At 41.1% G+C, this 17,245-nt stretch overlaps 1 protein-coding gene across 1 annotated transcript in view; it reads right to left on the bottom strand.

Annotated features, from left to right (window-relative positions):
* Nucleotides 1-3,011: 3,011 nt before the first annotated feature.
* The window catches only part of MYZAP (myocardial zonula adherens protein), a 94,153-nt gene continuing 79,919 nt past the window's right edge, over nt 3,012-17,245 (bottom strand). The window contains exons 12-13 of the mRNA XM_021940605.2: nt 13,210-13,310; nt 3,012-3,971 (exon numbers count right to left, since the gene is read on the bottom strand). Of these exons, the coding sequence (XP_021796297.2) occupies nt 3,875-3,971; nt 13,210-13,310 (198 nt within the window). The 3' untranslated portion in view covers nt 3,012-3,874. The remainder of the gene's footprint in view (nt 3,972-13,209; nt 13,311-17,245) is intronic.

The following is a 17,245-nucleotide window of genomic DNA, read 5'->3' as shown; positions in this document are numbered from 1 at the left end:
ATTAACTCATTTACTCTTCACACCAACCCCATTAGGAAAGAACTCTCCCAGTTCCAATTTTACATCCCTCAGACAGGTTTGTGACTTACCCATGTGCACACCAGTGATTCAGCTCAGGTAGTTGACTCGAGTGTTCCCATGTTCTTAAAAATCACACGATTCTGCTTCTCAGTATAGGGTCCTATTTGTTTTAAAAACAAAGTAAGTGGGGTGTGTGTGTGTCTGTTTTAAAAGTCTGGAAGGACTGGAATGAAAATATTAAGTGGAAGCATTATTATAGGATGTTGTTTTTATTTTTTTAAAACCTTTACATACACTGCTGCTTTCCATTTCAGTGAGATAAATTTACTATGAAATGTTAGAGTTCATTCTCCCAATTTTACATAATACCCTGCTCATGAAGAGGTTGATGAATGTCAGTCCTTTAGATGGAAGGTTGAGGGGCACTAGAGTTAATGTTGACAAAGGATCTGGAAGGATTATCTCTTAGTTTCAGTTTCAGTCTGTACAATTTAGGAAATCTCTATAATAGTCTTCTTGAGTAGTTCAAATCATGTTTAGAATTTTCCATATGTTGAAGATATATTTTAAAATACAAAGGCCCAAGCTGTAGAATGGTCCGTGGAATTGTCGGCATCACACTACCTGACTTCAAACTATACTACAAGGCTACAGTAACCAAAACAGCATGGTACTGGTACCAAAACAGATATATAGACCAATGGAACAGAACAGAGCCCTTAGAAATAATACCACATATCTACAGCCATCTGATCTTTGACAAACCTGACAAAAACAAGAAATGGGGAAAGGATTCCCTATTTAATAAATGGTGCTGGGAAAATTGGTAGCCATAAGTAGAAAGCTGAAACTGGATCCTTTCCTTACTCCTTATACGAAAATTAATTCAAGATGGATTAGAGACTTAAATGTTAGACCTAAAACCATAAAAACCCTAGAAGAAAACCTAGGTAATACCATTCAGGACATAGGCATGGGCAAGGACTTCATGTCTAAAACACCAAAAGCAATGGCAACAAAAGCCAAAATTGACAAATGGGATCTCATTAAACTAAAGAGCTTCTCCACAGCAAAAGAAACTACCATCAGAGTAAATAGGCAACCTACAGAATGGGAGAAAATTTTTGCAATCTACTCATCTGACAAAGGGCTAATATCCAGAACCTATAAAGAACTCAATCCAATTTACAAGAAAAAAACAAACAATCCCATCAAAAAGTGGGCAAAGGATATGAACAGACACTTCTCAAAAGAAGGCATTCATACAGCCAACAGACACATGAAAAAATGCTCATCATCACTCACCATCAGAGAAATGCAAATCAAAACCACAATGAGATACCATCTCACACCAATTAGAATGGCAATCATTAAAAAATCAGGAAACAACAGGTGCTGGAAAGGATGTGGAGAAATAGGAACACTTTTACACTGTTGGTGGGACTGTAAACTAGTTCGACCATTGTGGAAAACAGTGTGGAGATTCCTCAAGGATCTAGAACTGGAAATACCATTTGACCCAGTCATCCCATTACTGGGTATATACCCAAAGGATTATAAGTCATGCTGCTATAAAGACACATGCACATGTATGTTTATTGCGGCACTATTCACAATAGCAAAGACTTGAAATCAACCCAAATGTCCATCCCTGACAGACTGGATTAAGAAAATGTGGCACATATACACCATGGAATACTATGCAGCTATAAAAAAGGATGAGTTCGTGTCCTTTATAGGAACATGGATGCAGCTGGAAACCATCATTCTCAGCAAACTATCTCAAGAACAGAAAGCCAAATATCGCATATTCTCACTCATAGGTGGGAATTGAACAATGAGATCACTTGGACACAGGAAGGGGAACATCACACACCGGGTCCTATTGTGGGGAGGGGGTAGTGGGGAGGGATAGCATTAGGTGATATACCTAATGTAAATGACGAGTTAATGGGTACAGCACACCAACATGGCACGTGTATACATATGTAACAAACCTGCACATTGTGCACATGTACCCTAGAACTTAAAGTATAATAATAAAAAATAAATAAATAAATAAAATTACGTTTTTCTTTTCCTTGCTTGTTGTAAGAGAGAGAGAAAGAAGTGAATGTGGAAGTGTTGGCAGAGTAGTTTTCATTTCTACCTTGGTCTCATTAAAATTGACATTTTTAAGTCACTGCATTTCACTTAGAAACTGCTTCCAGACCAGTTTCTCCAGGGGGATGGGCTTCCAGGACCCTCTGCCTCTCTCTGAGTCCAGCTTCCATATCTCCTGTCCTAAGGACAGCTTTTTCCCTAAGTGCTCCTCTTTGGTGGCTGCCATAGAGCATGGTTTTTTGCTGCTAGAATAGCTCCAGTGGTGAGACTCAACCAGCAGTCAGCAGTGCTCTAAAACCTCCAGAATGACAGCAATCACTGCCTACGTGCCTGGCAGTGCCCAGTCCCTATGTGGGAATGACCTCATGTGGCACTCACATCAGCCTATCAAGTAGGTGTGATGATCCCAGGTTTTTAAAGGATGAAACTAATATTCAGAGAGCTTTGATGACTCGCCCAAGGTCCCACAGACATTGTTTAAATACAAATTTGGCTCCCAAATGCACATTTTCCTCTTAGCATGGTTCTGACTCACAGTGATTTATCTAACTGAGTTGCTTTGCTTTCTTACTTTTTTATTTCTTTGGTTTTTTGGAAGTGGAGACAGTAAGGGGTGAGAGATTTGAGGAAAGGTTTAAAAGTAAAATCCATTTGTGTACTTTGTGATCATTAATGTATCTTGCTTTTTCCACATGGTGTATTAACTAAATTTCAGGAATTAAAAAGACAGAGAGGCCCCATGACACACAGACAATCTTATGGCTTACAGATGCTTCTGTGGATTGTACTGTCTGGAAGATCATGTGATCTGACTTTGACACTCATTCCAGAGCCTGATCTGCTCTCTGCCCCTTCTACATGGTCATGGATGAAACACAGAGACAACATTAGTAGAAAATATATGGTATTTATTAAACATATGTGACATAGGTTATAATATCAAAGTACAGCATGCATGAACAGATTATTCATTCGTTTAACAAAAACACCAATTGATACTGAAAACGTTTAATGATTAAATTTCCATGACATATAAAATTCTCTTTAAGTTAAAGTGAGAAAGAAAAAAAAATCACAAGTTGAATAAATACAGTGATTTCAGCTGGTCCAATGAAAGCATAAGGCACAAATTAAACCAAGGGACTAGCGCATCGGCATGAAGCTCGTCTGGCCCACACAAGTCTCTAACTGCGGCTCCCATGACCCTGCACAGATGCTTGGGACCAAGAGGAAAGAGCACCTGCAGCCTGGGAACCCTCCCTTCCAGGTTCAAGTTTGGCTGGGTGCCCATGCTCCTTGTGGACAGGCCTCTCTGTACCAGAGAAACGCTGCCTCTAATACTTTTATGGGTAATCAAGACCTTCATGCTCTATCAAACGATCCTGGCATGAATAACATGAAACTTCAAATTAATGTCCTTTTCCCTCCCAACCAAAGTCTAGCAAATAAAATACATTGTGAGGGAATCCTCCTGATAGGATTTCAGTATCTACAAAGAAAACAAATGATGGCACAGTACAGCAGGGTATGCCGGGTGGGTGTCTGAAACGTGACCTTGTATATCCCTCTCTTACCTGCCCACTCCACCTTCACTTTCCTTCCTGTCTTAGAAGTGGATCAGAGCCTCAGCGATTTCCATTTCGGCTTACACTGTGTATAGGGGAAACAAGAGTCACCCTTCCCAAAGGATTTCAAGCCACAGGGTTCCAGAGCCTTTGTCCACTTATAAAAAGTATGCGCCTCTGAGTGCCTAAGTCAGAGTTTTCTTCATGGTTAACTCCAGGACTCTTGTGTATGGGGTGTAGTTCCTAGAAGGCATCACGATTTCACGAGTCCTGCCTGTTTGACTGAGAAATGAGAAAAGGCAGGTCAGGAAAATGAAACAAACCCCCCTATGTGCTTCACATGTTAAGACAACTCTAGAAAATGGTGTTTACGCACATAAAAATAAAAAGACGATAATGCAGCTTAATATTTCATTTAAATATTACAAAGGGGCCCTGCAATGGACTTAATGTTTATGTTTTCCCAAATTCATATGTTGAAATCCTAACCCCTAAGGTGATGTATTAGGAGATGGGGTCTTTGGAAGGTGATTAGGTCATGAGGGTGGAGCCCTCATGAATGGGATTAGTGGCCTTATAAGAGAGGTCCCAGGACCAGCGTCATGACTCACACCTGTAATCCCAGCACTTTGGAAGGCTGAGGCAGGCAGATCACCTGAAGTTGGGAGTTCGTGACCAGCCTGACCAACATGGAGAAACCCCGTCTCTACTAAAAATACAAAATTAGCCAGGCGTGGTGGCGCATGCCTGTATCCCAGCTACTCAGGAGGTTGAGCAGGAGAATCGCTTGAACCCAGGAGGCAGAGGTTGTGATGAGCCGAGTTCATGCCATTGCACTCCAGCCTGGGCAACAAAAGCGAAACTCCGTCTCAAAAAAAAAAAAAAAAGAGGCCCCAGAAATATTCATCATCCCTTCTGCTATGTGAGGACATAGCAAGAAGACACTATCCATGAACCAGAAAGCAAGCCCTCGCCAGAAACTGGATCTGCTGGCACCTTGGTCTTAGATATCCCAGCCTTCAGAACTGTGAGAAATACATTTCTATTGCTTATAAGCTAACTAGTTTCTGGTACTTTCTTATGGCAGCCTGAACAGACTATGACAGGTTAAAAATAAAAAAGTTATTTTTAGCAACCTGTAAAGGTTGTACTAGGCATCCATGGTTCAGAAAAATATGAAACATGCATTCAAGGGACTTGTCACCTGGTGGGAAAGATATAACATAAAAAATTTTCATGTACTGTGTTAGCAACTATAACAGAGATGTAACAGCTGTGCTGGGCATTCTTCTTTTGCCATCCAACCCTACTCTCCCCCTTCTCCACCCTACTCTGTGGCCTGGAAAGGTGAGCATCAAGGGGTTCCCTTGCCCTTCAAATTCAGTTCCTGTTGGCCTACTGCAAGGTGGTAGCAGGGGATCAGGGAATGAGAGGACAAAGAGGTCAGGACATTTGTCCCTTCCCAGCCAGGCTGCAGGTTGGTAGTTGGCAGCATCCCTCTACCAGGGTCCCTAGCTATAGCTCCCCAACTTGTTCTCGTCCCCTGGCTTTCTCCCCTGCCTCCCCAGGCAAAGGCAAAAGACAGTGCCTTCCACTGTCACTAGCTCCAGAGCTTGCCACTGTCCCTTGTTTATTTCCCTTAATGTTGCCCAAACATCCACAACAGTCCCTTCATTTAACTCTCAAGCCTCCCTTCCCGCCATGACCTGAACAAAATAAGCATGAAGACATGATGGGAAAATTGAGGGCAGAACAATTTAGAACCACCAGGAAATTCACATCTGGAAATTCACACAGAGAAGGTGAATCTTGAAGGATGCCTAGCATTCACCAAGTGGGCAAAGCAGGGATGGTAACTCCAGGAAGAAGGGGCAGTATGTGCAAGGCAGAGGTGGGTGAGCACACAGTTTGCGGATGCGGAACTGCAAACCATGTGCTCCTTTGGAACGACTGGAACAAAGAGTTCACAATGCAGAAGAGTGGCAGAAGATGAGGCCTGCTGGAGAAGGGTCCCATGTCCCTGGCTAAGTAGTTCAGAAGGGGACAGGGAACTACAGCAGGTTTTTAAGGAGGGCCATGGTCTGCTCATATTTTTATTCTAGCGAGATTCCTCTGGTACTATCGAGGGTTGACTAGGGAAGGATTATTCTGAAGGCAGGTCAGTTAGAAAATTCTTGTTCTTCAGGAGGTGAAAGAGAGATCATGAGAGCTTGAATTCTGACAGAAGCACTGGATGGGAAGTGGCAGGGAGATTTTAGGGAGATATTTGGGAGTTACAGTTAACAGGATTGGGTGACTAAGACATCCCATTTCTTTTTCATCCTGGACACGTAACTACATTTCCCAGCTTCTCTTGCCATTAGGTGGGCCTTGTGACTAAACAGGCAGAAATGACTTCTACTACTTCCATGTTTAACCCATAAAAATCTTCTACGTAAATCCCCCACACTCTCTCTCTTCCCTTTTATATACAGCATACAGTTGGAGAATCCAGGAGGACTCCTAAGTGCAGGCAGGGTCGCTAGATGGAGGAATTCCTGCGTTCCTGAAAGACTGTGTGGAGTGAAACCTATACCAAACTGCCTTCAACTGTGACATAGGAAATTAATCTTTACTGTGCTAAGCCACCGAGACCTATGGGTTCTTTCACACAGCTACGTTCTTTATCCCAACCAACGCGATGAGAAAATGTGTACATGAAGCCTAGGAGTCGAATCCCTTTCCCCTAACTTCCCACATCCAGTCATTCACCCGGTGATAGAGGATGTATTAAAAGCATGGCAGGGGGTGTATTTTAAACTTTGCATGTCTCCCCCAAAGAGATTCTCCGTGTTCTCCACCCAATCCCCATACACACCTATTATGGAGGCTTCTCACACCTCCATAGCTTTTTTTTTTTTTTTTTTTTGAGACCAAATCTCTCTCTCTTGCCCAGGCTGGAGTGCAGTGGCATGATCTCAGCTCATTGCAACCTCTGCCTCCCAGGCTCAAGCAATTCTCCTGCCTCAGCTTCCCATGTAGCTGGGATGACAGGCGTGTGCCACCACCACCTGGATAATTTTTGTATTTTTAGTAGAGACGGAGTTTCACCATGTTGGCCAGGCTGGTCTTGAACTCCTGACCTCAAATGATCCTCCCAAAGTGCTGGGATTACAGGCATGGGCCAGCGCACCAAGCCTCTATAGCATCTTCCTGCACTTGTTGTTCTACACATTTGTGTCCACGGCTAGGTATAATTTCTGTAAGGGTGAAAGCCACATCTCCATCATCTCCATGAATCCAGCAGCTCACAGAAGCCAGCCACACAGCTATTACCCCACATATGAATTACAAAGGAAACCAAAGGTTGGAGGAGTTTCAAGAAGTAGGGGTCCCAGTGTCACCTGCCACAGAGAGCAATCCCTGGGACGTGGTGATCCAGGAGGCCCCAGGGACCTGACCAGGCAGTTTAGTGGAGTGCCAGGAGCAGAAGCCAGATGGCTATTTGTGCCAACTCCTGTGAAAATTCCACATAACAGAAACAGTCTCCAGTGACAATATCCTGAAAGCCCATAAAATGCAGAAATATTTATAAAAGTGAACCTTCTAGGGTTCAAAAACAGGCTCTCATATCCCGATCTTTTAAAAAAGAAGTGGGGTATTTTATTTTGTTGATCACTAGGAAACAACAGGATTTCAAGAACAGAAATAATCTCAAGCACAAAACTGAAACCCAACCATTTGCCTTAACACATTTAGGCTATTGTTAACCTTTTATTAATCAATAAAGGGGCAGTTCCCCTGGGGAAAACAATAGCAGAATCAGCAAATAAAGCTTTGACAAAAAGCTACTTTGTGTTCTGGTCTTTGCAACAGAAATACGAAAATATAAGCATTTTAAAGCACTCACTACGTGCTGAGCACTTATGACCATGGGGGATATTTTTCATCAAATTGCACCTATTATGACATAATTGATGAGTTTGCTGGAAACCAAGTTTCACTATAGGGCAGGAGAAAGAAAAGTCACTTTTCTTTTGGTTTTCGTTTTTTTCATTTTTCTTTGTAAATGAAAGCTAGATGACCGGGACTTGTTCTCAATGGCTTTCATTAACATATATCAAAGTTTTCAAACCAACCTTCTGAGTCTTAAATACACACATACACATGTGTGTGTGTGTGCGCGCGCGTGTGAAAACTCCTGAACCCACAGTGAGTCTCCTCTCACCCTTTCCCTTTCCCTCTCTCTTTATGAAGAGATCCTTTGTCACTAGAAATTTATGGAAAACAAAGATTAGATGAAGAAGGGGAAGCTTTTGAGGAGGAGAAAGTGAGGCAGAGAGATGGTACTGAGTAGGTTAGACAGTCTAGGGCAGACTGGCAGCAGGAGGAACGGGAAACAAAGAGGCAAGTCATGAAGGAAAGAACAGCACAGTATAAGTGAGTGAGTCAAGGAGCAAAATAATTCTCTGACTCAGAAGTGACTGCAATATACTGAGTTTAGGTGTCTGGGAAAGCAGCGGCTGCAGCCACAGAAATACGAAAATGCGGGGCACTTCCACTGGACATTCTATGCCTGTTACTTCACTTAATCCTCTCAACAAGCTTCCAAAGGGATTGCCACCGAAATCATCCTTTTCAAGATAAGAATCAAGGAGGGCAGGAATTTGCCAAAGCTGCAAATACAGCAGGAGGCAGACTCAGAACTCAAACCCAGGTCTAACTTCCAAGCCCGTATTCTTGCTCACTCCTAAGAGGAGTGACTTTGAAGAAAGAGATGGCACACTCGGCCATGCAACGGCAAGTATGAAGACCAAGTGGACACCAGCTGGGAGTGCCCAGAAGGCTGCGGGGAACAAGGACTTGTATTCAAGAGAAGGGTACACACTTCCTGTGGCTGAGCCACAGAGAGGAGAGGTGAAGCTGTGAGACTGGATGCAATCTTTGCAGGAAGTACTGGAACCAAGATAGAGCCATGTGGACTACCACGGCGAGGGTATTGGAGGAGGAAAAGAAGCCATCAAAGAAGCTGGAGAAGGACAGACCACCGAGATAGCTGGAGAACCAGGAGAGAAAACTCCCGCAAGGGTAAGAAACAGGCTGAGGAATCCTTCCTTTCTTGTTAGCAAGGACTGTCGAATGCTACAGGGAGATGGCTCCATTCAACAAATATTAAGTGCCTAGTATGTGCCAAGCATTGCTCTAAGGAGGTCCCAGGGAGAATGCAATTAGTGAAATAGATGAAAATCCCTGCCTCATGGAGCTCATATTCTAGTGAGGAGAGAGAGAGAGAGAGGAAAAAAAAAAGAGGTAAAATATAAGCAGGAATCACTTCATCCAAGGCCTTTATTAAATAAATAAATGATGTGATAATACTGATCCCCTGCCTACATTCCTCACTTGGTATGTATCTTTCACTTATTCACCCAACAAATGTTTTTGAGTATCAACTAAATGCAATTTTTTTTTTTTTTTTTGAGACAGAGTTTCACTCTTGTTGCCCATGATGGAATACAATGGTGCGATCTCAGCTCACCACAATCCCCATTTCTTGGGTTCAAGCGATTCTGCTGCCTCAGCTTCCTGAGTAGCTGGGATTACAGGCATGTGTCACCACACCTGTCTAATTTTTTATTTTTAGTAGAGATGGGGTTTCTCCATGTTGGTCAGGCTGGTCTCAAACTCCTGACCTCAGGTGATCTGCCCGCCTCAGCCTCCCAAAGTGCTGGGATTACAGACGTGAGCCACCGCACCTGGCAATTAAATGCAATTTTTTTTTTTCACACAAGACAAAAAAAAAAGTAGAGCAGCTCTAAAAATGCTACTAGCAGTAGCACAGCATGTAACACTTGCAGTTGTACAGATGACTGGGTAGGAGAGGCCATGCTATTCTATAATGAGACAAGTACCCCATGCCTGCAGCATGCAGGGCCACTCTCAGGTCTTAGCTGACAGAGACCTCATCAATCACTGGGCCTTCCAGAGTTTTACACAGTGTCTAGAGGGGGTGTCTAGAGAGTTTAACTGAAAAGTCTAATGCATACTGAAGCACTATATACTTGATCAGGCTATCAATCCATTTCATAAAATCAATAATTACCACCAATAAAAAGTTAATGAAATCATCTTAGCATACTCAAATTTATTTATATTTTATACAATGTTTTACATAGAAAATCAGAGTTTGGGTTTAGTTAATATTAATAGTAATAGCTATTAAGTGCTGAACTCTGGTCCAGTTACTATGCTAAAATGCTTTCATTTTTATTTTTATTTTTTTTAATTTATTTGAGACAGGGTCTCATTCTGTCATCCAGGCCCAGGCTGGAATGCAGTGGCGTGATCTCAGCTCACTGGAACCTCCACCTCCCGGGTTCAAACTATTCTCCTGTCTCAGCTTCCCTAGTAGCTGGGATTACAGGTGCACACCACCACACCTGGCTACTTTTTTGTATTTTAGTAGAGACAGGGTTTCACCAAGTTGCCCAGGCTGATCTTGAACTCCAGAGATCAGGCAAGCCACTGCCTCGGCCTCCCAAAGTGCTAGGATTACAGGTGTAAGCCACCATGCCCGGCCTATTTTTTATTTATTTATTTATTTATTGTAGCGATAAGGTCTTGCTATGTGGCTTAGGCTGGTCTTGAACTCCTAGCTTCAAAGGATCCTCCCACCTTGGCCTCCCCAAGTGCTGGGAACACAGGCGTGACCCACCATGCCCCGTCTCTAAATGCTTTATGTACACGTTTTCATTTAATCTTCAAAGCAACCCAATGAGGTTTGATATTGTCCTCTTCATTCTTATTTTAAAGATGAAAGAGTTGAGGCTTTAGAGAGATAAAGTAACTTGCCCAAGGCTGAGCTCAGCTAGCAGCTGGCTGGGCAGGGAACTGGACAGCCTGAGCCTCCCTGACTGTCCCACACTGATGAATTCCTTGTAGGAGAAGAACAGGGAGTAAGAACAAAACCCTTCTGCATAACTCTGGCTTAATTCAATGCTTGTACCGGTCTAAAATATTCTGGAGAAAAAAATCTTAAAAATATTCTGGACAATACCATGGAATATTTTATTAGTTAGATGCAAATTTGAAGTCCAAGTATGAACCAGGAATTTTGTTAGAACATACACACCACCATTTAGTAGCTCTCTGTTTATTACATACTTTCAAACTACTCGTGTACTGCACCAAGACTCAAAAAGGCCTGGTTCTAATTCCAGCTATGTGGCTTCCAGTGAATCACTTGATCTCTCTGAGCCTCGATTCTGGTATCCATAAAACATGGGGATTAACTAGACCGGGAGTTCCAATTTGTTTCTGCCCATAGAGCTATTTATTCAAACAGAATCTTACTTGGAATCCAACACACAAAACAAACTAAAAGTTGACTTTCTCAGGTTGTTTTGGGGAGGAAGGAGGGTCCCACGGGCCAGCCCCTCACTAACCCTCCTCATCCCCCCGGGCATCCCGAGGCCTCTCCAGGAGCCCCAGCTCAGAGTAAGGCAGTTCCAAGAAGTACAGGTGGAAGGCCGCTGCCCTGCCCTGAGTTACCTAAAGATCCCGGGCTCCTCCCCACCCAGACTTGCCTGGCGCCTTTCACATAGTAGGCACTTAATAAATATTTGCGAGGAAACGAATGAAATATTATTCTGCCTTTTCGGAAACACGGATATGTAGTTTTCATTTCCTCTGCTGATTGACCTAGGTAGTTAAACTGCTAAGATGGATCCTGGGGGAAACCAAATGTTACATTTATGGAAAAGCTGCTTTTAGATACTGAAGTGGCTTCCAAGTTCACCATGGCCATAAGTTAAGGGTCTGTCAGCACTTCCATTATGAAAACCGCTTTGTGGTTTCATAACTTAGCCATAAAAGTTTGCTTCAGGCTATACTTGGGCATACAAATTGAAAAGCTTGTTTTAAGCCAAAATGTGGGAATTAGAAAACAAACAATTTATTGGTTTCAGACATAGTTTTGTACCCGTCTTAGCCAAACAAGATTTATTATGTGGGCAATTAGAGTGGACTAGGCCAGTTGGCTTTTGAAAAATACAAAAAGTGGGGAAATGGCCAAATTATTTATATTTCAAAAAGGCCTCTGAACACAATTGATCATTCTTTTTGGTTATATTTTCACCATGTACTTTGTACCACACGATGATGAGATCGAGACTCTAATATATATAGAGATATATGTATATGTATATAGATATAGATATTCAACATTTTCTGTTAATTATATCAGAATGATAAAAAATGCCTTTTTACGAGAAGGCAAGCAATGTAATTGAGGACATTGTCAAAGAAAGAACCTAATTCTGCTTTTGGTAAATTCTTTTAGAATGGCAAGTGATTCATTTTAATTAACAAAAATGATAATACCAGTAATAAATACAAATTAATAAAGTAAGGAAAGGAGGCCTTATTATGCAATGTTAGAGGTGCTGGAGATCTGAGAAATTACCTAGTCAAATCACTGACTTTACAAGTCGAGAAACTGAGGCCCCAGTGAAGAACCTGTCTGAAGGCATCCTGCTGCTGGCTGCTAGGACAAGAACCAGGTATTCCACACCCCAGCTTGGTGATCGGCCTGTCACTATTTTCCACCAGCTATAACCACTCAGGATTCCAGGATTCGACATTTTTCTAGACTATTATGTCCAGCAAAGCACACACAAGTGTCCCAGTCCACACAAGAATCCACCCTCCTGCACACAAGATACCAGGCATTTTGTGACCTTGATTACCTAAATCACAAGTCACATGTCATTAGCATCTTTGCTGTAAACTTGTTTTATGTCCTCTTTAGGCCGGGCACAGTTGTGAGCACCTAGAAATGGCAAGTTAGTTATCAGAGGCTGGTTACTGTGTTACAGGCTCTAATGTCACCAGGAAGAGATACAAGCGTGGAAGCAGCCTATCAAGGAACAGGTCAGTCTTTTAGCTCAGGAATGTAACTGAACAAACCAGGTTATATTTATCGCGTATCTGCTGATGACTCAACCAGAGCAGGTATTTATGAACTGGATCCAGTGCTTGACAATACCCTGTTACAGTACTGAGGAATAGATGAATTTTGTTCAAGGTTTAGATCCTCCCTCTTGTATATCACTAAAGCACCTTCGATGCCCCTCTCACACTGTTATATATGTCTACCTACATACCTGTCTCTCCCTCCAGACTGTACTCTGGGGCAGGAACCAAATCTCGTTCCTCTCTGTGTCAAACTGTCTGACATAGGGAAGATACTAACAGCATTAGCTGAATGAATGAAGGAAGGAAGAAATGCATGCATTCACTGACAGGGCCCATGTCTCTCTAAATGGCTTCCCCAGGTCTCTCCTTTGCCTACCCCTCCACCCTGCACAATGCCCCTGTTCCTACAGAAACCAGTCAAGCCCCTCAGCAGCCACCACTTGGCTTTGCAGAAATATTTTTGATAGGAAGAATGCAATTCTGCTAAGAACGGCCCAGTAAAGTATTTTCTTCAGCCAAAGAGGAATCTGAATAAAAAAAAAAAAAAAATCAGGAAATTCCTAAATACCTGGGTAGAAGATCACAGCCCACTCCAATCTCTCTAGTTTCCACTTCGGTCTTGGCCTGGGTTTCTAGTAAATAGTCCAACCTGCTTTGTAGTTCGTTATTCTGGAGACGAGAAAAAAGATATTTTCAGTAAGTCAAATATGTTCCCCCCAAAATATGTATAATACAATTTATATGTATTATCTGACTTTGCCCCATAACATGGGCAACTATCACAATGTATTTACAGAGCATCACTTACACAATAGGTGTTGAAGAAATAGATTGATTGAATCCATACAAATGGCTTTCTATGCATGTACAGACATCTGCATCCAATTTTACACAAATGAAAACAAAATATTGTAATCTATGTTATAATCTGCTTTTTCAGCCACCAATTTGTTGCAGCTATTTTTCTATCTTTATTAGCTTTCTTTTTGTGTCAACAAACTATTTTAATTCATTAATAGTATTCCATTGTATGGATACATTATTTATTTAACTAGTCCCTTATTGATGGGCATTTAGATATTTATCACGTTTTTGCCATTATAAATAAGGTGCAGCCCAACTTTTAACACCTCCTCATTAAACTATAAAATGAGCAAGTCTGTTAATTTAACAGTAGGAAATACCTCTATAACTTAATTAGTATTCTTAGGTGTGGAAAATTCAGAATCTCACACATATAAAGTAGAACAAGCTCCTTGGGATTAAAATGCACATTCTGAAAACTTTTTTTCTTTCAGGCCAGAGCCAAACATTACATAAGTTAAAGATTAGATGCTCAGCAATTGGAAATTTGCCTCATGGGGGAAATGAAGGACAAAGAAGCAAGAGATACAGAAATGAAAATAGACAAAGAAGTTGAAGATACTGAAATGAAAATAGATGAAGTGCTGGTGCCTGAAATCTAAAGGGCAAAAACACCAAAAGAAAAAAAAAAGTTCAGAAAGAAGTGAACAGTGGTTATCTCTGCGTATGAGATTTGGGGATGCTTTTTAAAAAGTCCTTCTATATATTTTTCATTAACGCTAGACTAAATGTTCAGGAAGCAGTGATCATATCTATCTTCCTGGTTGTATTCTCAAAGCATGGCATGCAGCAGATGCAAGATAAATATTTGCTGAATAAATAAATTTATAATTGATTTTACAATGAACATTTTATTTGCATAACTAGAAATGAAATCGTTTGCTCTTTTCTTAAGTTGGAGCTGAAGCTGAGGCACTATTCTAAGACATTAGATAACACAACGAAGTTTAAAAGTTCTATGGAGACAGAAGCTCATTTGTTTTGAAAGAAAGAATGTGGGTTATTCAGTAGCTCCTGCTCTGAAAGGTCGATACCAAGGAGCAAAGTATCAGTTCTTGTGAAAATCCATGTTCTGTACAGTGTAAAGGTCAATGAATCCCTTCTGATAAATAAGAAATGGTGTAAAGGAAGAGAATGCTCTCCAGATTCCTTAGCAGATGACATGCTATGACAGATCAATAGGCTCTGAATCTATCACCTCATCCCCAGTATGGAAGAATGGTGCTGGCTTATTCCCAGAGAGTCATCGGCATTCATACACACATACACACACACACACACACACACACACGCCCACGCAGAGAGAAAGCGAGAGAGAGAGCGCTTCCCCAACAATGTCTAAACTCTCTAATTTATAAGGAAAGAGAAAGGCAGAAGAGGCCTGCCTTTGCTGGATGCTCCAGTAACCCCATAGCCTTAACCCTTCTTAGTGTAAAGACTTTAATCGTGAGGATTTCACAGCATGCTGGGTCTAATACCTATAGGTAGGGGGCCTAAAAGACAAGGTTAACAAATATGCCGCAACTGATACACGGTGAATAGTGGACAAGTGACCCCAAATCCTTTGTTCTATTTCATGGGAACTCTGTGTGTGCATGACAGATACCCACAGAAATCAAAATAAAAAATGTATACCCATGAGAATATAATGCAATCAGTAGAAAAATTATTGTATATCTACTATATATCAGGTACTGAAATTAGCTGAGGGAAGAGTTAGAAGTTAAAGAAATATGGCATGATTTGCCACCTTTGAGGAGCTTGGTCTTGCGGGGATACAGATAACTCAGCAGCAAATAAGAGAACAATGTGCTAAGTAACATTATAGGGGGACCCAAAGAATATTAAGAGGGAACTCAGAGGGGACATCTGACTCAAAACGGGGACAGGGGTGGAGTTTCTGGAGTTAGGCAAGAGAAAGAGAGTAAGAAAAAGCAAAGGAGATGAGTATTCCAGAACTGTGGAAACACACAGGGTTGAGAAAAGGCACCTTATTGCATTACACAGGTGTGCAGAAGTTAGTTACGAAAGGCTACGTATGCCATTACAAGAAGTTAGAAACCAATCTTACAATCGCAAAGTCAGCACCAGAATTTCTTTTAATCACCTGGCTCCCAGGTGAAAGTTGGATTGGAGGAAAATAAGACAAAAGGCAGCAGAAAGGCCACTGCAACTATTCAGCTAAAGAGTGGGGGTTGCATTTGCAGTAGAAAGGAGTATGCACTCAACAAACTGATCCTGCTGCAAGTCACAGCTATACATTCTGAATAACAGATTAAAAACAACTAATGAGGTCTCTAGAGAAGTCAACAAAGACCGGCAAGTTTTGGAGATGAGGTGAAACTTGAAGCACGTGGCAAGTAGTCCTCCGTATTCTCTGTGTTTTATTATTTTTCTTTTTGCTGGCAGCTTTGCCCTGACAGCAGCACAGTCATGGTGGTGGCAGTACAGATATAGTAAAATATTAACAGAAAGATCATCTTTCTGGTGGAAGAAACCAGGAGAAGGATGCCAGGGCTACTAACAGTAGGGGAGAAGGCAAAAGAGAAGAGTCAGAGTAGGGGGAAAACACTAAACTCTTGTATATAGACTCAGCTCAAGTCACTGGTAGACGACTGAACCATGCATGTCTGGAGAAAACTGAAAGAAGTTTGCAGCTAATGTTTAAAGAACTGAACTGAGATCTGCCATCACCATCACAGACAAGCAGGATGTAGTTGGGTCTGGCTAAATTCATTGCCTTTTACAACAAAAACCCAACAAAGCACTCACAATGTCCAGCTTATGATCCAAAATTATGTGACATATAAAGAGTCAGGAAAATATTACCCATTCTTAAGGGAAAAGAGAATCAACAGACACCAATCCTGATATAACTCCGATGTTGGAATTTTCAGACAAAGACTTTAATGCAGCCATCATAACAATGATCAGCGAGACAAAGAAAAATATGCTAACGATTAATGAAGTAGTAAAAAAAATCAATAGAAAATATAAAAAAAAGAACTAAATGAAAATTTTAGAACAGGAAAGTATAATACCTGAATTTTTTTTTTAAAGTCACCAGATTGACTTAAGACTGAAGATGATAAAGGAAAAAGTCAGTAAACTTCAAGATACATTAATAGAAATTACCCAATTGAAAGTAGATAAATAAAAGACTTTGGAGCACTGTGGAACTGTGAAGCAATTTGAAAAGCCTAACATATGGATTTTTTAATCAAAGAAAAAGAGAGGAAAATTAAAGCAGAAAAATCACTGTACAACATAATAGCTGAAAACTCCCCACATTCAGTGAAAGACATAAATTTACAAATTCAAGAAGCTCAGTAAACCCCCAAACAGGATAAATTCAGAGAGAAACACATTACAGTCAAACTTCTGAAAACCACAAACGAAGAAAAATCTTGAAAGCAACTTGTTACATACAGGGGCATCATCATTTGAATTACTACAGATATCTCATTAAAAACCATGGAAACCAGAAACAATGAGTACCAAGAGAAATAAACTGGCAACTTAGAGCTCTATATCTCTCAATAATGAAGGCAAAATAAAGACCTGCCTTTCAGAGAAGAAAAACTCAGAGAATGTTTTACCACCTGGCCTGCACTACACAAAATTCTAAATAAAAGGTCTTCAGGCTGAAGAGAGATGACATCAGAGAGAAAAATCAGACCTCCAGAAATAGAGTATATATGAAAGAATCTAGTTTCTCTTAATTTCTTTAAAGTGCATAT

The sequence above is a fragment of the Papio anubis genome, chromosome 7 (assembly GCF_008728515.1).
Source record: "Papio anubis isolate 15944 chromosome 7, Panubis1.0, whole genome shotgun sequence".
In the NCBI taxonomy this organism is placed as follows: domain Eukaryota; kingdom Metazoa; phylum Chordata; class Mammalia; order Primates; family Cercopithecidae; genus Papio; species Papio anubis.
This window is presented reverse-complemented; position numbering and strand designations above follow the sequence as displayed.